Below are 27,147 nucleotides of genomic sequence, written 5' to 3'. Positions count from 1 at the left end.
TCGGAAAAATTCGCCCTAAATAATAGAAATTTTAGAAAAATTAACCCTAAAACATATTTTCTAAGGCGATTTGTCCTATATTTAGGGCGATTTTTCTTAATGTTAGGGCGATTTCATGTTTAGGGCGATTTTTCTAGTATTTAGAAAAATAATTTTATGAGTGTACCGATAGTTCGTATGACAGCTATGTGATATAAAAACAAAAAATGTTACATTAAAAATCTGAAAAAAAATATACCCTAGAAAAAACCAGCATATGATCAAAAACAACTAGAGTTTTCTCATAAATGGCAGCTATATGATACTACAGTGGGCAAAAACTAAGGCAAATTTGTTTTTTTATTTTCGTGGTGCGTTTGAGCGTTATGGGTCCATTGCGTGATGCGATTCATATAAAAATACCAAAAATTCTTGGTTTTTCCAAGCATCGTTCTTCGTGACCATTTCGGTAAAAATTTGTTGTATCGTTTCGCAACCACCGTATCCGCCTGATTTGGCTCTTCTGGCCATTCCCAAAACTCAAGATCCAACTCCGGGGAACACGTTTCGAGTCGATTGAGGAGATTACAAGAAAGCGCTGATGGCTATACCGGAAAGGAACTCTTTGGCATGTTTCGAGGATTGAAAAAATCGTTGGCATAAGTGTATTAATAAATAAAGGTTTTTCATTTTACAAACAAATTCACCTTACGTTTTGCGATTGGAACTATTAAATTTAATTAGAAGTTCTTAAAAATACCAAAAATGATATTCCCAATAATATAAGATAATGTGTCAAAAAAAACTGAAGCTATAAATTGTTTAATATTATTTTCCCACCAATTTCCCGACCGTTTCTATGGCAGCTATGTGATATAGTCGTCCGATTTTAATCAAATTAAATTCGAAATTCAGAGCTAATTAAAAAATGTTATTTCCAAGCCTAGGAGGTTATATGTTAAAAACAAGAAAAGATGTTAACTTCGGCAAGCCGAAGTTTGTATACACTTGCAGCTATATTTATTAAATTTAAAAATACAAAAAATGATATTCCCAATAATATAAGATAATACAAGGGTGGTCAAAAGTATTTTCACAAAAAAAAAGTTAAATACATTCATAATTTGAACTTACATCTTGTTAACTTTGGCATCAATGGAAAGGTAATTTAAATGCCGTTTGAATGATACAATACATTTCTTAACACATTCAGTACTTATTGAAAAGGACGAATTTGTGTGAAAATGTCCTTTTTGAACTTTTTTCCTTGACTTGTAAACTTAAATTTTTTGATGCAAAAAGTTTCTTCAAACAAAAATAATAGTAACTGCAAAAAGAATTTTTCAAAAATCATTTTGCTTATATTTTTTATGATTTTTTGAAAATGCTTAGAAACATGCATTTTAGCCATATTTTTCTCTTTTTCATACAAATTTTTTCCGACAGTGTCACCTTTAAAAAATCATAAAAAATGTAAGCAAAATGATTTTTGAAAAATTCTTTTTGCAGTTACTATTATTTTTGTTTGAAGAAACTTTTTGCATCAAAAAATTTAAGTTTTCAAGTCGAGGAAAAAAGTTCAAAAAGGACATTTTCACACAAATTCGTCCTTTTCAATAAGTACTGAATGTGTTAAGAAATGTATTGTATCATTCAAACGGCATTTAAATTACCTTTCCATTGATGCCAAAGTTAACAAGATGTAAGTTCAAATTATGAATATATTTAACTTTTTTATTGTGAAAATACTTTTGACCACCCTTGTATGTTAAAAAACACCGATGCTATAATTTGTTTCATATTACTTTCCCACCAATTTTCCGATCGTTTCTATGGCAGCTATATGATATAGTCGTCCGTTTTGATAAAATTTAATTTGAAATTTAAAACCAATTAAAATACGTAATTTCCAAGCTTAGAAGGTTATATGTTAAACAAGAAAGGAAGTTAGCTTCGGCAAGCCGAAGCTTATATACCCTTGCAGCTATAATTATTAAATTTAAAAACACAAAAAATGATATTCCCAATAGTATAAGATAATATGTCAAAAAACACCGAAGCTATAGTTTGTTTCATATTATTTTCCTACTAATTTTCCGATCGTTCCTATGGCAGCTATATGATATAGTCGTCCGATTTTGATAAAATTAAATTCGAAATTCAGAACTAATTAAAAAATTTTATTTCCAAGCGTAGGAGGTTATATGTTAAAAAACACCGAAGCTATAATTTGTTTCATATTATTTTCCTACCAATTTTCCGATCGTTCCTATGGCAGCTATATGATATAGTCGTCCGATTTTGATAAAATTAAATTCGAAATTCAGACCTAATTAAAAAATGTTATTTCCAAGCTTAGGAGGTTATATGCTAAAAAACACCAAAGATATAATTTTTTTAAAATTTTTTTGTCCGATTATTCCTATGGGAGCTATAAGATACAGTTGTCCGATCCGGTTGGTTCCGACTTATATACTACCTGCGAAAGATATACGACTTTTGGGAAAGTTTCAGCCCGATAGCTTTAAAACTGAGAGACTAGTTTGCGTAGAAACGGACGGACTGACGGACAGACGGACATGGCTAGATCAACACGTCTAGTGATGCTGATCAAGAATATATATACTCGTACTTTACGGGGTCGGACACGTCGCTTTTAGAACTGAGAGACTCGTTTGTAGAATCCGACTAACGTGCGGATAGACTGATAGACGGATAGACAAAAGTATATACATTTATACTTTATGGAATAACTGCGAGGCAAACTTCATACTAAAATTATAGCACCCTCTGCAAGGGTATACAAATGCTGCAAGCATTAAACAATCCAACTGAGTATACTAGCGATAAGATAGCAAAGACTTTCATGCATCTAGCTCCAAATAAATTGCGTATACGCAGCGTTGCTTAAGTGCATAATTGCAGCACTTACGCGCAATTCGCGGTGAATTTTAATTGCTGGCGGCCTCTTAAATCGATGCCAGGAACAAGTAAAAACAAGAAAGAACGCTATAGTCGAGTGCCTCGACTATCAGATACCCGTTACTCAGCTTAAGGGACCAAAGGGAAATGGAAATAAGCAAGCAGCAAAGCAAGACTGAAATGCGCCACCTACCGGAGGTAGACAGATTTAAGCGTTATGGGCTTTAGGGTGGGCGTGGCAAATTTTTTTTTGGTCAATCGATAGGTATTGACGAGACCGATACAGTTCAGTTAAAATTTTGTATCTAGCATGAAAATTGTGGGCGCCACAGGCTTGGGCGGTTTGTGGGCGTTAGAGTGGGCGTGGCATATTCGCGTATCAAAATTGCGCTGCGTACAAAGCTACGGAATCTAAATCTGAAATCCTGATTCTATATCTTTGATAGTTTCCGAGATATCCACGTTCATATTTACGATTTTTTGAAGTTTGGGGGCGGTTTGTGGGCGATAAAGTGGGCGTGGCAAACTTTTTTTTACTCAATCGATAGGTATTGATGAGAACAATACATTTCAGTTAAAATTTTTATTCTAGCATCAAAACTGTAGGAGCCACAGTTTTGGGCGGTTTGTGGGCGTAAAAGTGGGCGTGGCACTCTACTGAAACAAACTTGCGCTGCGTAAGAAGCTCAGAAATCTGCACGCCAAATCTCAATAGCCTAGCTCTCATAGTTTCCAAGATCTCAGCGTTCATCCGGACAGACAGACGGACAGACGGACAGACGGACAGACGGACAGACGGACAGACGGACATGGCTAGATCGACTCGGCTAGTGATCCTGATCAAGAATATATATACTTTATGGGGTCGGAAACGCTTCCTTCTGCCTGTTACATACTTTCCGACGAATCTAGTATACCCTTTTACTCTACGAGTAACGGGTATAATTATTTGGACGAGTCTCCCGACCAGAAAATACCCTCCCTATGAAACTATTTACGTTGTATTTTGTGAAGATGATCGCTAAGAAATATAAATTAATATGAAGTCGCCGAAGTCAGAAAGATTTTAACGTACTTTGAAGATTAGAGAGAAGATTATATGCAAAAACAAGAGAGTGCGCTATAGTCGAGTGCCTTAACTGTCAGATACCCGTTACTCAACTTCGATTAGAGTCTAAGAAACATCGATGTCTATATTTTAACTCTTAACTTTTATTTTTGAATTATCAAAACTACAATTTTTTTTGCATTGGGCACATTGCAGTAATTGATGCGTCAAATGCTCTTTTGTCTTTTCTCTTGTCCCGGTGTTCTTTCTTTTAAGAATTATCCCTTCCACAATTAAGAATATTAGTGTTAAAGTTTTTTCACCTTCAAAAAGTGCTTACAAGTCTTCTCAGAAGTTAGAATATACTCTGTTCGGTTTTCGAATTATGGCAACAACATTTTTTACGAAAATCGTAGCTCAATGCCCACTTCTTATTGGCGACGCCCTGACATCCAGTGAGATAATCGTGCTCGAAGGCGATAATGTGCGCAAGTATATTACTTTTTTGTGTATTTTCTGCCTACCGGGCATTACAATCGAGAGGAACCCGACCTCACTAAGCTATTGAACTTGCGAATCAAATGATCACTGAGTCATCCGAGTACAAGTAGGTGCAGAGCAGACCTCAACGTCACGAGCTTATTATTTTCCAATTTTAATCGAGGATGTTTTGGGTTATCTCTTGAAAAAGCTATCAGCTATTCCTCTGTCAGAGTTATACTCACATGGCAGTCGGTACTTATAATCTGGGTTCTTGATTCAGTTTGCTCACCGCAATGATGTGGATCGCCTGCCTGTTGTTTGTTCCCATTTGTGCTGCTGCCACAACGCGAAAAGTCGGTCCCGAGGCCAATCCCAACACCCGGCTGATGGACAACATCCTCAGCTATATGCAAGAGGATGCCAGTGCATGCGACAATTATTTCGAGCACGCTTGCGGCAAGTATGCTGCGCGTCATATCAACGATCCCTTCACCGAGATCACACAGATGCTGGACCACAAGGTGAACCAGAAGCTGGTCCAACTAATGGCCGATCTCCACCAGGGCTCCCAGGCGCCAGGCTTCGACGCGTCGAGCGTGGAGGCCAAGGTCCTGCGCTTCTACCTCAACTGCCGCGATGCCCCACGAAGCACACGCGGGGCAGAAAAGTACCTGAGACGGGCACCTCCGGACGAGGGACTCACATGGCCGCAGTTCAGCCACCGTGGGACACCCTGGCCCGAGGATCAGTTCAAGTGGTTGAAGACCCTTGGTTATCTCCACCGCTACGGCCTCAGCAATGTTTTTGTGGACATGACGGTGGCCCCGAATTTCGAGAACAGCAGTGAGTTCGTATTGACCCTGGGTATGCCCAGTTTCAAGGGAGAAGCGCATCACTTGCCCAGTTTCGTTAACACACTTGCAACGCTTCGGGCCATGGGAGTGCCTTCGGATAGTGTAAAACCCCTCGCGCGGAAGATAAGAAGTTTGGAAAGAACTGTACTGGTCTTAACTGAGTCTCAGAACGACGATGATAGCGAATTCCTGAGTGTGGATCAGTTGCGACGCGTAACACGCCAGGATTGGCAGGGGTTCGTAGAGCTAGTAGTTGGTCACAGTATCACCCCTGACTTCCGCGTGCAAGTGGAGAACTTACCCTACTTGAACGCCCTGAGGCGCCTGATGAACTCCACAGACGCCCAGACGGTGGTTCACTATATCATGACCAGATTCGTGCTCTACCTCCTGGAGGACTCCATGAACAGCAGTGAGCCCATCGAGTGCATAAAGGATGTGCGCCGTAGCATGGGTCTGGCCTCAAACCTCATCTACAAGGAGCGTTTCTTGGACCCCCCCGGTACTCTGCCGCAGTACACCCAGCAAGTAATGGAGGTCTTCGAGCAATTGCGTCGCCAGTTCCTGCTACAGATCGATGAAAACCGCCTTGGGCTGACCGGCGAGCAGAACAGGGTGATAGCCATGAAGGCTCGGAATATCGTCGTAAACATTGGCAACATGCCCAGGGGCCTTGACCTTCGTAGCTTTGTTAGCAGGCACTATGCGGACCTGGTGTTTCCGTCGGCAGGCTTAGACTACAGTCGGGAGCATCTCAAACTACTGGAGTTTCGCACCAGAAAGAAAATGGAACAACTTAACCATCCATCGCCAAGTGCCGATGAATACTTCTATTTAGCGGATCCGGATACGGCCATGAGCTCTAGCCCATACTATTTAGTGAACCAAAATACCATTATCGTGCCACACGGATCTCTGCAGGAGCCGTTCTTTGTACCGGACAGCCATGGGGTGTTCAAGTACAGCCTGCTGGGGTTCGTTCTCGCTCATGAGCTGATCCATTCCGTGGACACCACCGGACTCCTATTCGACAGCCACGGAAACCTTCACGACGTTGGCCCAGACATATTGAACTCGCCGCGGTTCGAGGCAGGTCTGCAGTGCATGAAGCGTACCAAGACGCCGTACCTTGACGAGCGTATTGCGGATATTGCCGGGCTAGATCTCGCCTACTCCGCCTACTTCCAGAACACCAACCACAGAAACTATTCAGACTTTACCGACATTCCCCCGCAGCAGATCTTCTTTCTCAACCTGGCTCAGTTCTTCTGCGGAGACGGCGACCCAAGTAACTTCGTTGATCACGACAACGACCAGATGCGCTTGCAGCAAATGCTGAACGGGTTCGCCCCGTTCCATAGGGCTTTTGGATGTCAAGGCAGATTTCAGTCCGAAAAGTGTCAGCTGTGGTAAGCAGAACCCTATGTGTGACCAGCTTTGTAAATCAAACCCGGGTGCAACACCACTATATATGCTTTTAAATAAAACTTTTGTGACCCTAAAAAAAAATAAATTAATCAACATTCTTTGAAATTTGGTTATAATGTTATTGGGTCTTACATTAAACAGGAAAGATAGCTAATTTGGGGACACCAAAGTTTGTATACCATTGTAGATCGTTTCTATATACATACATAATATTCAACAAGAGATAGCGCTACAGTCGATGCCATCGACTATCAAATACCTGTTACTCAGCTAAGGGGAGTGTGAAGGAGATGGACACATGCAGCGAAGCGACTGTTCACAATTGCACACCCCGCAACGGCGCCACCTATCGTGGATTTCTTTATTTGCTTATAACTTTTTATTCCGGTGTCCGATCTGAACAATTTTTGGCATAAATAAATATATATTAATAATCACAAAAAAAATGCATTTACACTTTTACAAAAAAGAGTGGGCTTAGACAGGTTTTAGCGTGGGCGTATGTGCGTTTGTGGGCGTTAGAGTAGGCGTGGCACAATGCTGAAACAAATTTGCGCTGTCCCAGAACCTCAAGAATATGCATGCCAAATCCCAACTTTCCAACTTTTATAGTTATAGTTACTCGGCTAGTGATCACGATCAAGAATATATATTTTTTATCGGGTCGGAAACGCTTTCTTTTACCTGTTACATACTTTTCCCGATCTCAATATACATTCTACTCTACGAGTAACGGGCATAATAAATTCGATATTTTGTTAATGATAATCCAAGACAAGAAGATAGTATGTCAAACAAGAAAGGAAGTTAACTTCGGCAAGCCGAAGTTTGTATACCCTTGCAGTTATAATTATTAAATTTAAAAATACAAAAATGATATTCCCAATAGTCCCAATAGATAATATGTCAAAAAACATTGAAGCTATAATTTTTTTCATATTATTTTCCGATCGTTCCTATGGCAGCTATATGATATAGTCGTCCAATTTTGATCAAATTAAATTCGAAATTCAGAACTAATTTAAAAATGTTATTACCAAGCGTAGGAGGTTATTTGTTAAAAAACACCAAAGATATAATTTTTTTTCCGATTATTCCTATGGGAGCTATAAGATATGTTTGTCCGACCCGGCTTGTTCTGACATATATACTACCTGCAAAAGAAAAAAAAGCAGAGATTAGTTTGCGTAGAAACGGACAGACAGACGGACAGACGGAAATGGCTAGATCGACTAGTCTAGTGATGCTGATAAAGAATGTATATACTTTATGAGGTCGGAAACGTCTTCTTCACTGCGTTGCAAACTTCTAACTGAAATCATAATACTCTCTGCAAGGGTATATAAATATTGTTTAAAAAATGTAAAAAACTTATAACTCTGGTGTTTTTTAACATAATAACTTATACTCTTGGGAATATCATTCTTTTAATATTTCAGAATTTCGAATAAAATTTATACCAAATCGGACGACTTCATCATATAGCTGCCACAGGAACGATTAGATAATTAATGTCAAAATAATACATAGACCGTTATATTTCGTTGTCGGTAAAAATACACGAAAGTAAATTGAAATGGAATATTATCTTAAAAGTGTGTTATTAGTTTTTAGTTTTCAAAAAATCGGAAAGCTCTGTACATACAATACTCCCACGGGAACGACCTGCAAGGGTACAGAAAATTTGGCGTACCGAAGTAAGCTTCCTTTCTTGTTTTAAATTAGATTATTTTAAAGTAAAGTGTTTCAATCTTAATTTGATCTTTCCAATCTGATCTTTCGGTGACCCTTTGAATTTTGAGGTTTTTAAAAAAAGTTGTGTATTTTTTTTTTTTTTTTTTTTTTATTAAGTCAAACAAACATAGAGAATCGTATTGCAATGGTTTTGATACCAATCGACACGTAAAGAATATGAAAAAAATAAAAGATAAAATAATACTCCGGATTCCATAGCTTAAGTCTTCGAAATTTAACATGTTCTTTTTTCGCTGCCCAATCGACTTATTAAAGGTCTTGAACCGAAAATGAATCACAGCCAGTAGACACAAGTAAAATGTGTAAGATGTAAGGTAGATAAAATGTAAAAAGTATACTTATATTTAGGTTGGTTAGCTGAGTAAAGGGTACCTTCTAGTCGAGGCCATCGACTACAGCGCTCTGTCTTGTTTCTCATTAAATTCACTGAACTGATGTGGTTGGGTGGAAATTGCAGGCTGATAAGATGGGCATTTCGGGTGACCTGGATTTTTACATAGCTATTTGAATTGGTCTCTTAGAACCTTATAGCATGTTAGCTAACAGTAGGACCTATGATCAACCTTTTGCTTCTTCTGCTTTTGCTGATGGTGCTCCCGGCTGTAGTGAACTACAATGCCGTAGGATAAAGCCGGAATCCCATAGAACTCGAAGAGCACGTCACAGCAGGTTATCGATCCTCTCCAGCCCCTCGAAACCATCTTGGTAAAATTAAAAGATCTGCAGCTGTTGATTCCAGATGGATATCACGTTCCCCTCAAGGGGCTCTTTAGATGGGCACGCACTGCCTCGATGTTGGGGATGTTGTTGCCCACATGGAATTCGGACGCCGCCGTGCGATCCTTGCGGGGCTTGGTCAGCACATTGCGAAAACGCAGCTCCGGCTCCTTGAAGTCGCACCAGCCCACGCGGCACTCGCTGCCTGTAGGATTAATTGTAGATCACCAGAATGCAGCTTAATTCTGTATTTTTGATGCGAAAAACACTCAGTTTTGCTTCCCCTCGATTCGTAAACATAATGCTGCATATCCGGAGATGTAGAATGCCATGACTTCCCATTCGCTTAAACTTGGGTGTGCTCCTGTCTATAAGGTTCATTTCCGGACGGCTTTCTGAACAGTAAACATCACATTTTTTCTGTGTTTGCTTTTTATAAAATTAAAAATTTATTAGTGCAAAACCCGAAAATTAACAACGGCTTATTTTTTAACAATCCATAATGTTGTTGGTCCAAGTGCTGTCAAACTCTCAATATAGTCGAGATATGGTGAGTCTGAGATATTTCGTTTTGTCGTTTGCTAGAACATTCAATGGCAGTTGCGACTATCGAAATTTAACGTAGTGGTAATTTATACACAAGCCAATATGCTTTTAGAGCGAGTTTTTTCAAATTCTGAATATAATCAAAGTATGGTGAGTCTAGAATATTAAAATTCTGTATGACAGTTGCCACTTCGCATACTTCGCCTGAATTTTTTTCCAAATCGTTGGAAACAAATCAGACTCGCTGCCCATTCGAACTTGGGGGTGCCTCTGCCTACGTTCATTATGGTACTAGTTTTGTACAAGCCTAAAATTGTCTAGTTCTTTTAGACCAACATAAAATAAAACTTTTACACATGCCAAAATGATTTTAGGTCCCAAGTTCCTCTAGTATCGCGGCAATGGTAAAAATAACAAAGCCTACAAAATAGTCGGTATAATAATTATTTTAGTGTGCTAATTTCGGATAATTTTAAAAGTTTCTCTTTTCTATTTAAGCCTTTGCCGCAGCCGATTTTATTTGAAGTCAGGGATAACGCAACAATATTGGAGCTCCGGCAAAAGTTGGAGCCCATAATCGGTCTTCCGTTGAAGCAGATCAAACTGCGAAAATCTGGCAAGACAATAAACAATAATAAACTGATTTCGGATGTCTTGGGTGCGAGGACTTCGGAAGATTTGGGATTTGACGCGGAACTATCTGTATTGAGCGGAAATTCATTCTTCGCCCCCCTAAAATTTTACGGGTAGGTATATAAAAACGGACAACCGATTAACCACCAATTCTACATGCCTCAGCAATAGGTAAGCAAGGTAAATTTATTGGGGATATCCTTAGCGTAATTATACCCGTTACTCGTAGAGTAAAAGGGTATACTAGATTCGTCTGAAAGTATGTAACAGGCAGAAGGAAGCGTTTCCGACCCCATAAAGTATATATATTCTTGATCAGGATCACTAGCCGAGTCGATCTAGCCATGTCCGTCTGTCCGTCTGTCTGTCTGTCCGAATGAACGCTGAGATCTCGGAAACTATGAGAGCTAGGCTGTTGAGATTTGGCGTGCAGATTCCTGAGCTTCTTACGCAGCGCAAACCTGTGGCGCCCACAATTTTCATGCTAAATAAAAAATTTTAACTGAAATGTATTTGTCTCGTCAATACCTATCGATTGATAAAAAAAAATGTTGCCACGCCCACTCTAACGCCCATAACACTTTAATCTGTCTACCGCCGGTGGGTGGCGCATTTCAATCTCGCTTTGCTGCTTGCATATCTCCATTTCCCTTTGGTCCCTTAAGCTGAGTAACGGGTTTCTGATAGTCGAGGTACTCGACTATAGCGTTCTTCCTCAACGTATCTTAATACTTACATTTTTTTTTAGTCAACCTACCCCACTTAAATTAAATAAACTTACAAGCATTCTTCCCTTTTCTATCGTCCTTCAATATATAATCCTATAATTAACAAGAAAGGAAGTTAACTTCGGCAAGCCGAAGTTTGTACTACAAGAATGATGGAACGAATACTGAAATCAATGAGGTTTGCTCTTGATTTTTTGTTCTCTAGTTTTCTTAGTATATGAGTACTAAAATTGTATCCAGTAAAACAATTTTTATTTATTTTCTTTTTTTTTCTGTAGTGTGTACGTCGGCCATATCTTCCAGTTAACAATAAAAAGTCCTATATATCCTCGTCCTCGTCGGTCAGAGCGGTCGCCTGAGCCTCCTTCAATTCCCGCTCGATCTGCGCCTGCCAATCCTTGTCCATCTGGATCTCGGGCGGCAGCAGGGCCGGCATGGCGAGGAACTCCAGGTCGGGGTCACCAACCAGCTTGCGCGCCAGCCAAAGGAATGGTTTCTCGAAGTTGTAGTTCGATTTGGCAGAGATGTCGTAATACGGCAGGTTCTTCTTGCGGTGGAAGACGGGGTTTTTCGCCATCACCTTGCGATACTTGATGTCCACTTTGTTGCCGCAGAGGACTATCGGGATATTCTCGCAGACGCTAACCAGATCGAGATGCCAGGTGGGAACGTTCTTGTAGGCAATACGCGAGGTCACGTCGAACATAATGACAGCGCACTGGCCCTGGATGTAACAGTCGTGGCCCAGTAAGCAGTTCTCCTGGCCAGCGGTGTCCCACACGTTGAAGCGGATGGCGCCGCGACTTGTGTGGAAGATCAATGGATGCACCTCCACGCCTAATGTGGCCACGTACCTCATTTCAAACTCTCCGGTCATGTGGCGCTTTACAAAGGTCGTCTTCCCGCAGCCGCCATCGCCGACGAGAACGCACTTGAATGTGGGTAGATCTTGACCTTCCTGAGCCATACTGATACTTTGCTGAAGCGGTGTACAAGTGTCTTTTATATTAAAATGGAAATCTTTCCATGGAAATCTTTCCATTATAATATAAAAGACGCTTCAGCATAGTATCAGTATGGCTCAGGAGGATCAAGATCTACCCACATTCAAGTGCGTTCTCGTCGGCGATGGCGGCTGCGGAAAGACGACCGTTGTAAAGCGCCACATGACCGGAGAGTTTGAAAAGAAAAACAATGACAATTTTTGCACCGTAATCCTAGATTCAAAAAAACGTTTTAAGAACAAGATAAAATATTTATATTTTGTATATTCCTGTAATAATACAAGTCCTCGTCTTAGATTTTAATTATTTCAAAATTTGTTTATAAATAAATGTACAATTAGGGTTTAAAATTTAAAAACCTATATTTTTTTTTTGGTCTAATATTTATTTAAGCGTTGATCAGCCAACCTAATGGCTATAAAACGCATGGAAATAACAAAGGAAAAATAACATGAAACATAACAGAAATAAGGAAGTTAACAAATTTATAACAGTGTCAGCTCGACATTATTGTTTTAGGACACGGGTACGATGACGTCCTCGTGCCCAGAGATCTCTAGGGTGCTGACGCTTCAGTCTTCTTCTCGTTGTAGTTGGGTTTGCCAGGGATGCTGCTAGATGGTTGGTGTGGGCTAGTAGACGGTCGTTGTAATGGCTTGAGTGCATGTTAATCTGCTCTCGCACCGTGGGGATGTGAAGATCGCAGGCTAGGACATCGTTCCTTACGTACCAAGGCGCATCCGCAATCGTACGTAGCGCCCGGTTTTGCATTCTTTGGACCCTCATGACATTTGAGTCAGAAGCGGTACCCCATATTTGAATGCAATAGGTGAATGAAGGAACCACTATCGACCTGTACAGCAACATCTTGTTGCTAAGGCTGAGCTCACTTGTACCTTTAAGCATCCAATTTAGTTTCCGAAGTTTAGCGCGACATGTTGCTGTAATTTTCGTATGTGCTGCCTCCACGTAAGACATAGATCCAAGATCAAGCCCAAGTACTGAGCCTGGGCTCATTGCGGTACGACTGTGTCCTGGAATTTCACTCTGGGGAGAATTTTACTTCTAAGAGAGAAGTTGCAGTGCTGAGACTTATTTCCGTTTATCGAGATATTCCATCGATTCGTCCATTCGCCATTCAAATCCAGAAAGTTTTGTGTGATGTGAGTTGCTTCAATTCGACACGTGGAGTTGGCAATAAAGGCTGTGTCATCAGCATATGTAGCCAAGAGGGTACCCAGTTCTCTAGGGTATGGCAGGTTTTCTAGCATCAAAACTGTAGGAGCCACAGTTTTGGGCGGTTTGTGGGCGTAAAAGTGGGCGTGGCACTCTACTGAAACAAACTTGCGCTGCGTAAGAAGCTCAGAAATCTGCACGCCAAATCTCAATAGCCTAGCTCTCATAGTTTCCAAGATCTCAGCGTTCATCCGGACAGACGGACATGGCTAGATCGACTCGGCTAGTGATCCTGATCAAGAATATATATACTTTATGGGGTCGGAAACGCTTCCTTCTGCCTGTTACATACTTTCCGACGAATCTAGTATACCCTTTTACTCTACGAGTAACGGGTATAGAAATACAAAAAATGATATTCCCAATAGTATAAGATATTATGTCAAAAAACACAGAAGCTATAATTTGTTTCATATTATTTTCCCATCGTCTTCCGATTTTGAAAAAATTAAATTCGAAATTCAGAGCTAACTAAAAATTGTTATTTCCAAGCGTAGGAGGTTATGTGTTAAAAACAAGAAATTAAGTTAACTTCGGGAAGCCGAAGTTTGTATACCCTTGCAGCTATATTTATTAAATTTAAAAATACAAAAAATGATATTCCCAATAGTATAAGATAATATGTTAAAAAACACCGAAGCTATAATTTGTTTCATATTACTTTCCCACCAATTTTCCGATCGTTTCTATGGCAACTATATGATATAGTCGTCCGATTTTGATAAAATTTAATTCGAAACTTAAAACTAATTAAAATATGTAATTTCCAAGCTTAGAAGGTTATATGTTAAAAAACACCAAAGATATATTTTTTTAAATTTTTTTTTCCGAATGTTCCTATGGGAGCTTACGATATAGTTGTCCGATCCGGCTGGTTCTGACTTAAGATGTAAGACTTTTGAGAAAGTTTCAGCACGATAGCCTTAAAACTGAGAGACTAGTTTGCGTAGAAACGGACGGACAGACGGACTGACGGACATGGCTAGATCGACTCGTCTAGTCATGCTGATCAAGAATATGGGGTCGGAAACGTCTCCTTCACTGCGTTGCAAACTCTGACTGAAATCAATATACCCTCTGCAAGGGTATAAAAACACCAAAGATATAATTAAAAAAAAATTTGTTTTCCGATTATTCCTATGGGAGCTATAAGGTATAGTTGTCCAATCCGGCTGGTTCCGACTTATATACTACCTGCAAAAGATATACGACTTTTGGGAAAGTTTCAGCCCCATAGCTTTAAAACTGAGAGACTAGTTGCGTAGAAACGGACGGACTGACGGACAGACGGACATGGGTAGATCAACACGTCTAGTGATGCTGATCAAGAATATATATACTTTACGGGGTCGGAAACGTCGCTTTCACTGCGTTGCAAACTTCTGACTGAAATCATAATACTCTCTGCAAGGGTATAAAAAACTACGAAGCTGGAGTAGTTTTTCCATTATTATTTTGAACCTTGCCGTGGGAGCTATAGGATATAGCGGTTCGAACTAGCCGGTTCCCAAATAAACTCGTATTCTATCTGCCATTTGTATATCAATTGTTTTAGAACTGAGAGACTCGTTTGTAGAATCCGACTAACGTACGGATAGACTGATAGACGGATAGACAAGAGTATATACATTTATACTTTATGGATTAACTGCGATGCAAACTTCATACTAAAATTATAGCACTCTCTGCAAGGGTATACAAATGCTGCAAGCAGTAAACAATCCAACTGAGTATAATAGCGATAAGATAGCAAAGACTTTCATGCATCTAGCTCCAAATAAATTGCGTATACGCAGCGTTGCTTAAGTGCATAATTGCAGCACTTACGCGCAATTCGCGGTGAATTTTAATTGCTGGCGGCCTCTTAAATCGATGACAGCAACAAGTAAAAATTATTTGGACGAGTCCCCCGACCAGAAAATACCCTCCCTATGAAACTAATTACGTTGTATTTTGTGAAGATGATCGCTAAGAAATATAAGTTAATATGGAGTCGCCGAAATCAGAAAGATTTTAACGTACTTAACCCCAAAAACAAGAGAGTACGCTACATTCGAGTGCCTTAACTATCAGATACCTGTTACTCAGCTAACCAACTTCACAAAAAATACAACTTCGATTAGAGTCTAAGAAACATCGATGTCTATATATTTACTCTTAACTTTTATTTTTGAATTATCAAAACTACTATTTTTATACCCGTTACTCGTAGAGTAAAAGGGTATACTAGATTCGTCGGAAAGCCTGTTACAGGCAGAAGGAAGCGTTTCCGACCCCATAAAGTATATATATTCTTGATCAGGATCACTAGCCGAGTCGATCTAGCCATGTCCGTCTGTCCGTCCGTCCGTATGAACGCTGAGATCAGATTCCTGAGATTCCTGCGCAGCGCAAAATTGTTTCAGCAGAGTGCCACGCCCACTCTAACGCCCACAAACCGCCTAAAACTGTGGCTCCTACAGTTTTGATGCTAGAATAAAAATTTTAGCTGAAATTTATTGTTCTCATAAATACTCATCGATTGACCCGATTTGCCACGCCCACTTTAACGCCCACAAACCGCCCGCAAACTTCAAAAAATCGTAAGTATGAACGTGGATATCTCGGAAACTATCAAAGATAGAGAATCGGGATCTCAGATTTAGATTCCGTAGCTTTATACACAGCGCATTTTTGTTACGCGTTATGCCACGCTCACTATAACGCCCACAAACCGCCAAAACCTGTAACGCCCACAATTTTCATGCTAAATAAAAAATTTGAACTGAAATGTATTGGTCTCGTCAATACCTATCGATTGATCCAAAAATTTGCCATGCCTACCCTAACGCCCACAGCGATTAAAACTGTCTTCCGCCGGTAGGTGGCGCATTTAAATCTCGCTTTGCTGCTTGCATATCTCCATTTCCTTTTGGACCCTTAAGCTGAGTAACTGGTATCTGATAGTCGAGGTACTCGACTATAACGTTCTCTCTGTAATTGATGCGTCAAATGCTCTTTTTGGTTCTTATTACCAACTTGTCCCGGTGTTCTTTCTTTTAAGAATTATCCCTTCCACAATTAAGAATATTAGTGTTAAAGTTTTTTCACCTTCAAAAAGTGCTTACAAGTCTTCTCAGAAGTTAGAATATACTCTGTTCGGTTTTCGTATTTTGGCAACAACATTTTTCACGAAAATCGTAGCTCAATGCCCCCGTCTTATAGGCGACGCCCTGACATCCAGTGAGATAATCGTGCTCAAAGGTAGGTGCAGAGCAGACCTCAACGTCACGAGCTTATTATTTTTCCAATTTTAATCGAGGATGTTTTGGGTTATCTCTTGGAAAAGCTATCAGCTATTCCCCTGTCAGAGTTATACTCACATGGCAGTCGGTACTTATAATCTGGGTTCTTGATTCAGTTTGCTCACCGCAATGATGTGGATCGCCTGCCTGTTGTTTGTTCCCATTTGTGCTGCTGCCACAACGCGAAAAGTCGGTCCCGAGGCCAATCCCAACACCCGGCTGATGGACAACATCCTCAGCTATATGCAAGAGGATGCCAGTGCATGCGACAATTATTTCGAGCACGCTTGCGGCAAGTATGCTGCGCGTCATATCGACGATCCCTTCACCGAGATCACACAGATGCTGGACCACAAGGTCAACCAGAAGCTGGTCCAACTAATGGCCGATCTCCACCAGGGCTCCCAGGCGCCAGGCTTCGACGCGTCGAGCGTGGAGGCCAAGGTCCTGCGCTTCTACCTCAACTGCCGCGATGCCCCAATAAGCACACGCGGGGCAGAAAAGTACCTGAGACGGGCTCCTCCGGACGAGGGACTCACATGGCCGCAGTTCAGCCACCGTTGGACACCCTGGCCCGAGGATCAGTTCAAGTGGTTGAAGACCCTTGGTTATCTCCACCGCTACGGCCTCAGCAATGTTTTTGTGGACATGACGGTGGCCCCGAATTTCGAGAACAGCAGTGAGTTCGTATTGACCCTGGGTATGCCCAGTTTCAAGGGAGAAGCGCATCACTTGCCCAGTTTCGTTAACACACTTGCAACGCTTCGGGCCATGGGAGTGCCTTCGGATAGTGTAAAACCCCTCGCGCGGAAGATAAGAAGTTTGGAAAGAACTGTACTGGTCTTAACTGAGTCTCAGAACGACGATGATAGCGAATTCCTGAGTGTGGATCAGTTGCGACGCGTAACACGCCAGGATTGGCAGGGGTTCGTAGAGCTAGTAGTTGGTCACAGTATCACCCCTGACTTCCGCGTGCAAGTGGAGAACTTACCCTACTTAAACGCCCTGAGGCGCCTGATGAACTCCACAGACGCCCAGACGGTAGTTCACTATATCATGACCAGATTCGTGCTCTACCTCCTGGAGGACTCCATGAACAGCAGTGAGCCCATCGAGTGCATAAAGGATGTGCGCCGTAGCATGGGTCTGGCCTCAAACCTCATCTACAAGGAGCGTTTCTTGGACCCCCCGGTACTCTGCCGCAGTACACCCAGCAAGTAATGGAGGTCTTCGAGCAATTGCGTCGCCAGTTCCTGCTACAGATCGATGAAAACCGCCTTGGGCTGACCGGCGAGCAGAACAGGGTGATAGCCATGAAGGCTCGGAATATCGTCGTAAACATTGGCAACATGCCCAGGGGCCTTGACCTTCGTAGCTTTGTTAGCAGGCACTATGCGGACCTGGTGTTTCCGTCGGCAGGCTTAGACTACAGTCGGGAGCATCTCAAACTACTGGAGTTTCGCACCAGAAAGAAAATGGAACAACTTAACCATCCATCGCCAAGTGCCGATGAATACTTCTATTTAGCGGATCCGGATACGGCCATGAGCTCTAGCCCATACTATTTAGTGAACCAAAATACCATTATCGTGCCACACGGATCTCTGCAGGAGCCGTTCTTTGTACCGGACAGCCATGGGGTGTTCAAGTACAGCCTGCTGGGGTTCGTTCTCGCTCATGAGCTGATCCATTCCGTGGACACCACCGGACTCCTATTCGACAGCCACGGAAACCTTCACGACGTTGGCCCAGACATATTGAACTCGCCGCGGTTCGAGGCAGGTCTGCAGTGCATGAAGCGTACCAAGACGCCGTACCTTGACGAGCGTATTGCGGATATTGCCGGGCTAGATCTCGCCTACTCCGCCTACTTCCAGAACACCAACCACAGAAACTATTCAGACTTTACCGACATTCCCCCGCAGCAGATCTTCTTTCTCAACCTGGCTCAGTTCTTCTGCGGAGACGGCGACCCAAGTAACTTCGTTGATCACGACAACGACCAGATGCGCTTGCAGCAAATGCTGAACGGGTTCGCCCCGTTCCATAGGGCTTTTGGATGTCAAGGCAGATTTCAGTCCGAAAAGTGTCAGCTGTGGTAAGCAGAACCCTATGTGTGACCAGCTTTGTAAATCAAACCCGGGTGCAACACCACTATATATGCTTTTAAATAAAACTTTTGTGACCCTAAAAAAAAATAAATTAATCAACATTCTTTGAAATTTGGTTATAATGTTATTGGGTCTTACATTGAACAGGAAAGATAGCTAATTTGGGGACTCCAAAGTTTGTATACCATTTTAGATCGTTTCTATATACATACATAATATTCAACAAGAGATAGCGCTACAGTCGATGCCATCGACTATCAAATACCTGTTACTCAGCTAAGGGGAGTGTGAAGGAGATGGACACATGCAGCAAAGCGACTGTTCACAATTGCACACCCCGCAACGGCGCCACCTAGCGTGGATTTCTTTATTTGCTTATAACTTTTTATTCCGGTGTTCGATCTGAACAATTTTTGGCATAAAGATATATATTAATAATCAAAAAAAAAATGCATTTACACTTTTACAAAAAAGGGTGGGCTTAGACAGGTTTTAGCGTGGGCGTATGTGCGTTTGTGGGCGTTAGAGTAGGCGTGGCACAATGCTGAAGCAAATTTGCGCTGTCTTAGAACCTCAAGAATATGCATGCCAAATCCCAACTTTCCAACTTTTATAGTTATAGTTACTCGGCTAGTGATCACGATCAAGAATATATATTTTTTATCTGGTCGGAAACGCTTTTTTTTACCTGTTACATACTTTTCCCGAACTTAATATACATTCTACTCTACGAGTAACGGGCATAATAAATTCGATATTTTGTTAATGATAATCCAAGACAAGAAGATAGTATGTCAAACAAGAAAGGAAGTTAACTTCGGCAAGCCGAAGTTTGGATACCCTTGCAGTTATAATTATTAAATTTAAAAATACAAAAATGATATTCCCAATAGTCCCAATAGATAATATGTCAAAAAACATTGAAGCTATAATTTTTTTCATATTATTTTCCGATCGTTCCTATGGCAGCTTATGATATAGTCGTCCGATTTTGATAAAATTAAATTCGAAACTCAGAATGAATTAAAAAATGTTATTTCCAAGCGTAGGAGGTTATATGTTAAAAAACACCGAAGCTATAAATTGTTTAATAATATTTTCCCACCAATTTCCCGACCGTTTCTATGGCAGCTATATGATATAGTCGTCCGATGTTAATAAAATTAAATTCAAAATTCAGAACTAATTAAAAAATGTTATTTCCAAGCGTAGGAGGTTATATGTTAAAAAACACCGAAGCTATAATTTGTTTCATATTATTTTCCCACCAATTTTCCGATCGTTCCTATGGCAGCTATATGATATAGTCGTCCAATTTTGATCAAATTAAATTCGAAATTCAGAACTAATTTAAAAATGTTATTTCCAAGCGTAGGAGGTTATTTGTTAAAAAACACCAAAGATATAATTTTTTTTCCGATTATTCCTATGAGAGCTATAAGATATGTTTGTCCGACCCGGCTTGTTCTGACATATATACTACCTGCAAAAGAAAAAAAAGCAGAGATTAGTTTGCGTAGAAACGGACAGACAGACGGAAATGGCTAGATCGACTAGTCTAGTGATGCTGATAAAGAATGTATATACTTTATGAGGTCGGAAACGTCTTCTTCACTGCGTTGCAAACTTCTAACTGAAATCATAATACTCTCTGCTAGGGTATAAAAATATTGTTTAAAAAATGTAAAAAACTTATAACTTTGGTGTTTTTTAACATAATAACTTATACTTTTGGGAATATCATTCTTTTAATATTTCAGAATTTCGAATAAAATTTATACCAAATCGGACGACTTCATCATATGGCTGCCACAGGAACGATTAGATAATTAACGTCAAAATAATACATAGACCGTTATATTTCGTTGTCGGTAAACATACACGGAAGTAAATTGAAATGGAATATTTTCTTAAAAGTGTGTTATTAGTTTTTAGTTTTCAAAAAATCGGAACGCTCTGTACATACACTACTCCTACGGAAACGACCTGCAAGGGTACAGAAAATTTGGGGTACCGAAGTAAGCTTCCTTTCTTGTTTTAAATTAGATTATTTTAAAGTAAAGTGTTTCAATCTTAATTTGATCTTTCCAATCTGATCTTTCGGTGACCCTTTAAATTTTGAGGTTTTTAAAAAAAGTTGTAGATTTTTTTTTTTTTTCAATAAGTCAAACAAATTTCAGGACCGCAACACTAAAAATTTTGCAGGCCGACAAACATATTCTTGGATCTTATTTTGAAAATGGCATAAAATTAATTTATGTTTCATTGAGAATCGTATTGCAATGGTTTTGATACCAATCGACACGTAAAGAATATGAAAAAAATAAAAGATAAAATAATACTCCGGATTCCATAGCTTAAGTCTTCGAAATTTAACATGTTCTTTTTTCGCTGCCCAATCGACTTATTAAAGGTCTTGAACCGAAAATGAATCACAGCCAGTAGACACAAGTAAAATGTGTAAGATGTAAGGTAGATAAAATGTAAAAAGTATACTTATATTTAGGTTGGTTAGCTGAGTAAAGGGTACCTTCTAGTCGAGGCCATCGACTACAGCGCTCTGTCTTGTTTCTCATTAAATTCACTGAACTGATGTGGTTGGGTGGAAATTGCAGGCTGATAAGATGGGCATTTCGGGTGACCTGGATTTTTACATAGCTATTTGAATTGGTCTCTTAGAACCTTATAGCATGTTAGCTAACAGTAGGACCTATGATCAACCTTTTGCTTCTTCTGCTTTTGCTGATGGTGCTCCCGGCTGTAGTGAACTACAATGCCGTAGGATAAAGCCGGAATCCCATAGAACTCGAAGAGCACGTCACAGCAGGTTATCGATCCTCTCCAGCCCCTCGAAACCATCTTGGTAAAATTAAAAGATCTGCAGCTGTTGATTCCAGATGGATATCACGTTCCCCTCAAGGGGCTCTTTAGATGGGCACGCACTGCCTCGATGTTGGGGATGTTGTTGCCCACATGGAATTCGGACGCCGCCGTGCGATCCTTGCGGGGCTTGGTCAGCACATTGCGAAAACGCAGCTCCGGCTCCTTGAAGTCGCACCAGCCCACGCGGCACTCGCTGCCTGTAGGATTAATTGTAGATCACCAGAATGCAGCTTAATTCTGTATTTTTGATGCGAAAAACACTCAGTTTTGCTTCCCCTCGATTCGTAAACATAATGCTGCATATCCGGAGATGTAGAATGCCATGACTTCCCATTCGCTTAAACTTGGGTGTGCTCCTGTCTATAAGGTTCATTTCCGGACGGCTTTCTGAACAGTAAACATCACATTTTTTCTGTGTTTGCTTTTTATAAAATTAAAAATTTATTAGTGCAAAACCCGAAAATTAACAACGGCTTATTTTTTAACAATCCATAATGTTGTTGGTCCAAGTGCTGTCAAACTCTCAATATAGTCGAGATATGGTGAGTCTGAGATATTTCGTTTTGTCGTTTGCTAGAACATTCAATGGCAGTTGCGACTATCGAAATTTAACGTAGTGGTAATTTATACACAAGCCAATATGCTTTTAGAGCGAGTTTTTTCAAATTCTGAATATAATCAAAGTATGGTGAGTCTAGAATATTAAAATTCTGTATGACAGTTGCCACTTCGCATACTTCGCCTGAATTTTTTTCCAAATCGTTGGAAACAAATCAGACTCGCTGCCCATTCGAACTTGGGGGTGCCTCTGCCTACGTTCATTATGGTACTAGTTTTGTACAAGCCTAAAATTGTCTAGTTCTTTTAGACCAACATAAAATAAAACTTTTACACATGCCAAAATGATTTTAGGTCCCAAGTTCCTCTAGTATCGCGGCAATGGTAAAAATAACAAAGCCTACAAAATAGTCGGTATAATAATTATTTTAGTGTGCTAATTTCGGATAATTTTAAAAGTTTCTCTTTTCTATTTAAGCCTTTGCCGCAGCCGATTTTATTTGAAGTCAGGGATAACGCAACAATATTGGAGCTCCGGCAAAAGTTGGAGCCCATAATCGGTCTTCCGTTGAAGCAGATCAAACTGCGAAAATCTGGCAAGACAATAAACAATAATAAACTGATTTCGGATGTCTTGGGTGCGAGGACTTCGGAAGATTTGGGATTAGGAGCGGAACTATCTATATTGGGCGGAAATTCATTCTTCGCCCCCCTAAAATTGTACGGGCAGGTATATAAAAACGGACAACCGATTAACCACCAATTCTACATGCCTCAGCAATAGGCGAGCAAGGTAAATATGTAGGGGATGTCCTTAGCGTCATTTTTAATTTGAATTTACAACCATTCATTACCTAGCGCATTCCTAGCTATTCCAGAGCGAACATCAGCGGGACCTCGAGGTTGGGTCATCAGGACACTCTTGAAATAGCCCAGGGATCCTGTGTAATACCGATGTTCGAAGGCCAATGACCCACGTCCTATCAATACCAGTATATTATTTGACAATATTATCCCGTCAAACAGGGCATCTGTGTCTTGGGCTGTGCTGGGTGATAAAATCAGCCCGAATTCCTTTATTTACTGAAAGTTACGATCCCCAGATCGCTTATAGCTAGCCAATGCTTTGGAGTATTGATAACATGGCCCTTCGCAAATTGCCTAACTCGTTGTAGGTCATGTTGGCCGTCAGCAGTACATTAGTCCTAACAATATCCTCCTTATAGGACCTGTACGGCTTTGCAAAAGACTCCCCTTAAGAGCGCACCAGAAAAACTATGACTGCCCCCTTCAGTCTGAAGTACCCGAAAAGAATGATCGTTCGTTCAAAAAATCCAAGTCAAAAGAAAATGTGTAAGTACATCGCTGATCACAGTACATCGAAAATAGGCGGAAAAACAAATATGATACGCGTCAGAAAATGGGACATAATCTTTTATTAGAATCGGAAAAGCTGTTTTTTTCGATCAGGAAACCGAGGAATACAGGAAGAATCCATCGACCACCACCAACAGAGATGGTCGACTTCGTGTCCGAACAGAAAAATTATTATTTTAATTCAAGAGAAATCAAGTCAGTGGTCTGAAATGGTGAAGAAATGTCTTTGAATGAGCTGAACAAGAAAATGCACTCAAGTGACAAATAAATAATATAAAAATATTTTTAACAGAACAAAATGTTTTATATTTTTGTATATCATACTAGAACAATTTAAACAACTTTTTTAACATGGGTAGTAAAACTTCCACTGTACGTGCTTTGTTTTCATTTTTTAAGAGCACCCTTTCCAAATTCTTTTACTTTTATTTTTGAATTCGGTTCCATAGCTTGTTATGACTACACTGGCTTACAAAATAACAGCACCCCTAGATCACAAAAATGTAGTCAAACAAATTTTTAAGATAAGTGTTTTTATAAATTTGCTTAAAAAATGTATTTACTTAATCGCCAATGGATAAATTCTTTTCTGGCTACCATTATTTAACTTAAATATATTTCTAAAAATTATTTTCAAGAGATTCCCTAAGGGGTTGCCTGAGCATATCTTTTTTGGCCCCCAACTGAATCGAATGCTTGCAGGCAAGGAATTAAATCACTGTGGACGGCAGTACACGTAGTGACGAAGCGCACCTGTAGAATGTGCGAAGGCGACTACTTTATATAATAGTACTAATAATAATTTCAATTGGTTTGGAAGAAAAAGCGGTGAAAATGTAAAAGTAAACATTTAGAAAAAATTGAGCTGTTTGGGCTGGTAGGGATAAATGCCCAAGGTTGTTAGCCAAGTTTTATTCTTACTCAGAATACGCGTCGAATGACACCTTCTTTTCCAAAAAATAGGACACTTCCCAAAATGAAAATGTTTGTCCCTTTGTGAATTTGTATTGATCCCTTTTTGGTTTAGGGTCTTAAGGACTACATGGGTGTATTAAGGAGCACGAGATAGAAAACCTTTGCTTTACGACTTTTCGAAAAACCCGCTTACCTTGAGTGCCCAACACTGCATCATTTATTTGATGACTTAAAATTCTAGTAAGATAATTTTTATGTAAAAAGAAACTTATTGCCATAAACTAACAATTTAAAGCCCGACAAATTTTATTCAAATTCCTAGAAAAAATGTTTTTATAATTAAGTAAGGGATGCAGTAACCAAGGCAACGGAAATATATATATTGCTTTTAATGTATTACAATAGGTCATATATGAGTATGACAGCAAAAGTAAACCTATTATATAAAAAACTTATGATATTAAATGAAAACACCTCTTAACGAGGAATGGGGTCGTGGCGATCGCACCTTTACCATACAAAAGTTTTGACATAAGATTTTGTAGCGGATAAATTCTACTTAATAAATTCAAATTGCAACCTCAACTAGGCACGAAGACTTAAACCAAGTAGTTGTATTAAAATAAACAAAGCCTACAAAATAGTCGGTATTATAATTTTTATACCCGTTACTCGTAGAGTAAAAGGAAAGTAAGTAACATGCAGAAGGAAGCGTTACCGACCCCATAAAGTATATATATTCTTGATCAGGATCACTAGCCGAGTCGATCTAGCCATGTCCGTCTGTCCGTCTGTCCGTATGAACGCTGAGATCTCGGAAACTATAAGTGCTACAATTCTGGGATTAGGCATGCAGATTCCTGAGATTCCTGCGCAGCGCAAGTTTGTTTCAGCAGAGTGCCACGCCCACTCTAACGCCCACAAGCCGCCCAAAACTGTGGCTCCTACAGTTTTGTTGCTAGAATAAAAATGTTAACTGAAATGTATTTTTCTCATCAATACTTATCGATTGACCCAAAAAAAAGTATGCCATGCCCACTTTAACGCCCACAAACTTGAAAAAATCATAAATATGAACGTGGATATCTCGGAAACTATCAAGGATAGAGAATTGAATTCTCAGACTTAGATTCCGTAGCTTTGTACGCAGCGCAACTTTGTCACGCGAATATGCCACGCCCACTATAACGCCCACAAACCGCCCAAATCTGTGGCGCTCACAATTTTTATGCTACATAAAAAAATTTGCCAGGTCGTCTTCCCGCAGCCGCCATCGCCGACGAGAACGCACTTGAATGTGGGTAGATCTTGACCTTCCTGAGCCATACTGATACTTCGCTGATGCGGTGTACAAGTGTCTTTTATATTATAATGGAAATCTTTCCATGGAAATCATTCCATTATAATATAAAAGACACTTGTACACCGCTTCAGCATAGTATCAGTATGGCTCAGGAGGATCAAGATCTACCCACATTAAAGTGCGTTCTCGTCGGCGATGGCGGCTGCGGAAAGACGACCTTTGTAAAGCGCCACATGACCGGAGAGTTTGAAAAGAAAAACAATGACAATTTTTGCAACGTAATCCTAGATTCAAAAAAAGTTTTAAGAACAAGATAAAATATTTATATTTTGTATATTCCTGTAATAATACAAGTCCTCGTCTTAGATTTTAATTATTTCAAAATTTGTTTATAAATAAATGTACAATTAGGGTTTAAAACTTAAAAACCTATATTTTTTTTTTTGTGCTAATATTTATTTAAGCGTTGATCAGCCAACCTAATGGCTATAAAACGCATGGAAATAACAAAGGAAAAATAACATGAAACATAACAGAAATAAGGAAGTTAACAAATTTAAACAGTGTCAGTTCGACATTATTGTTTTAGGACACGGGTTCGATGACGTCCTCGTGCCCAGAGATCTCCAGGGTGCCGACGCTTCAGTCTTCTTCTCGTTGTAGTTGGGTTTGCCAGGGATGCTGCTAGATGGTTGGTGTGGGCTAGTAGACGGCCGTTGTAACGGCTTGAGTACATGTTAATCTGCTCTCGCACCGTGGGGATGTGAAGATCGCAGGCTAGGACATCGTTCCTTACGTACCAAGGCGCATCCGCAATCGTACGTAGCGCCCGGTTTTGCATTCTTTGGACCCTCATGACATTTGAGTCAGAAGCGGTACCCCATATTTGAATGCAATAAGTGAATGAAGGAACCACTATCGACCTGTACAGCAACATCTTGTTGCTAAGGCTGGGCTCACTTGTACCTTTAAGCATCCAATTTAGTTTCCGAAGTTTAGCGCGACATGTTGCTGTAATTTTCGTATGTGCTGCCTCCACGTAAGACGTTTGTCCAAGATCAAGCCCAAGTACTGAGCCTGGGCTGATTGCGGTACGACTGTGTCCTGGAATTTCACTCTGGGGAGGATTTTACTTCTAAGAGAGAAGTTGCAGTGCTGAGACTTATTTCCGTTTATCGAGATATTCCATCGATTCGTCCATTCGCCATACAAATCCAAAAAGTTTTGTGTGATGTGAGTTGCTTCAATTCGACACCTGGAGTTGGCAATAAAGGCTGTGTCATCAGCATATGTAGCCAAGAGGGTACCCAGTTCTCTAGGGTATGGCAGGTCAGCGGTAACCAGAGTGTATAAAAAAAAAAAAAAAAAAAAAACCTATATATC

General features: G+C 40.2%; 3 protein-coding genes and 1 long non-coding RNA gene across 6 annotated transcripts in view; 3 read left to right on the top strand and 1 right to left on the bottom strand.

The window, feature by feature from the left end:
* Positions 1-23,799, top strand: part of LOC119556641 — a 37,852-nt gene extending 14,053 nt beyond the window's left edge. Inside the window, exons 5-6 of one of the 3 annotated variants that reach the window (XR_005219986.1) lie at positions 23,028-23,337; positions 23,396-23,799. This is a non-coding gene — a long non-coding RNA (uncharacterized LOC119556641). Of the gene's footprint in view, positions 1-23,027 lie in introns of all 3 variants that reach the window. The other 2 variants (XR_005219984.1, XR_005219982.1) reach the window with 2 other exon arrangements.
* On the top strand, positions 4,727-6,819 carry LOC119556638 (membrane metallo-endopeptidase-like 1). The gene has a single exon (XM_037868967.1). The coding sequence runs from the start codon at positions 4,729-4,731 to the stop codon at positions 6,697-6,699; it is 1,971 nt and encodes a 656-aa protein (XP_037724895.1). The 5' UTR covers positions 4,727-4,728; the 3' UTR covers positions 6,700-6,819.
* LOC119556640 (GTP-binding nuclear protein Ran-like) lies at positions 11,413-12,060 on the bottom strand. Its single transcript, XM_037868969.1, has one exon. The coding sequence runs from the start codon at positions 12,058-12,060 to the stop codon at positions 11,413-11,415; it is 648 nt and encodes a 215-aa protein (XP_037724897.1).
* LOC119556639 (membrane metallo-endopeptidase-like 1) lies at positions 16,748-18,839 on the top strand. The gene is given in 2 exon segments (XM_037868968.1): positions 16,748-17,802; positions 17,805-18,839. Coding segments are annotated over 2 exon segments (1,968 nt in total). The 5' UTR covers positions 16,748-16,749; the 3' UTR covers positions 18,720-18,839.
* Positions 23,800-27,147: the final 3,348 nt, after the last annotated feature.

The sequence above is a fragment of the Drosophila subpulchrella genome, chromosome X, assembly GCF_014743375.2.
Source record: "Drosophila subpulchrella strain 33 F10 #4 breed RU33 chromosome X, RU_Dsub_v1.1 Primary Assembly, whole genome shotgun sequence".
Taxonomy (NCBI): domain Eukaryota; kingdom Metazoa; phylum Arthropoda; class Insecta; order Diptera; family Drosophilidae; genus Drosophila; species Drosophila subpulchrella.
Note: the sequence above shows the minus strand (reverse complement) of the source record. Positions and strands in the feature narration are given on the sequence as shown.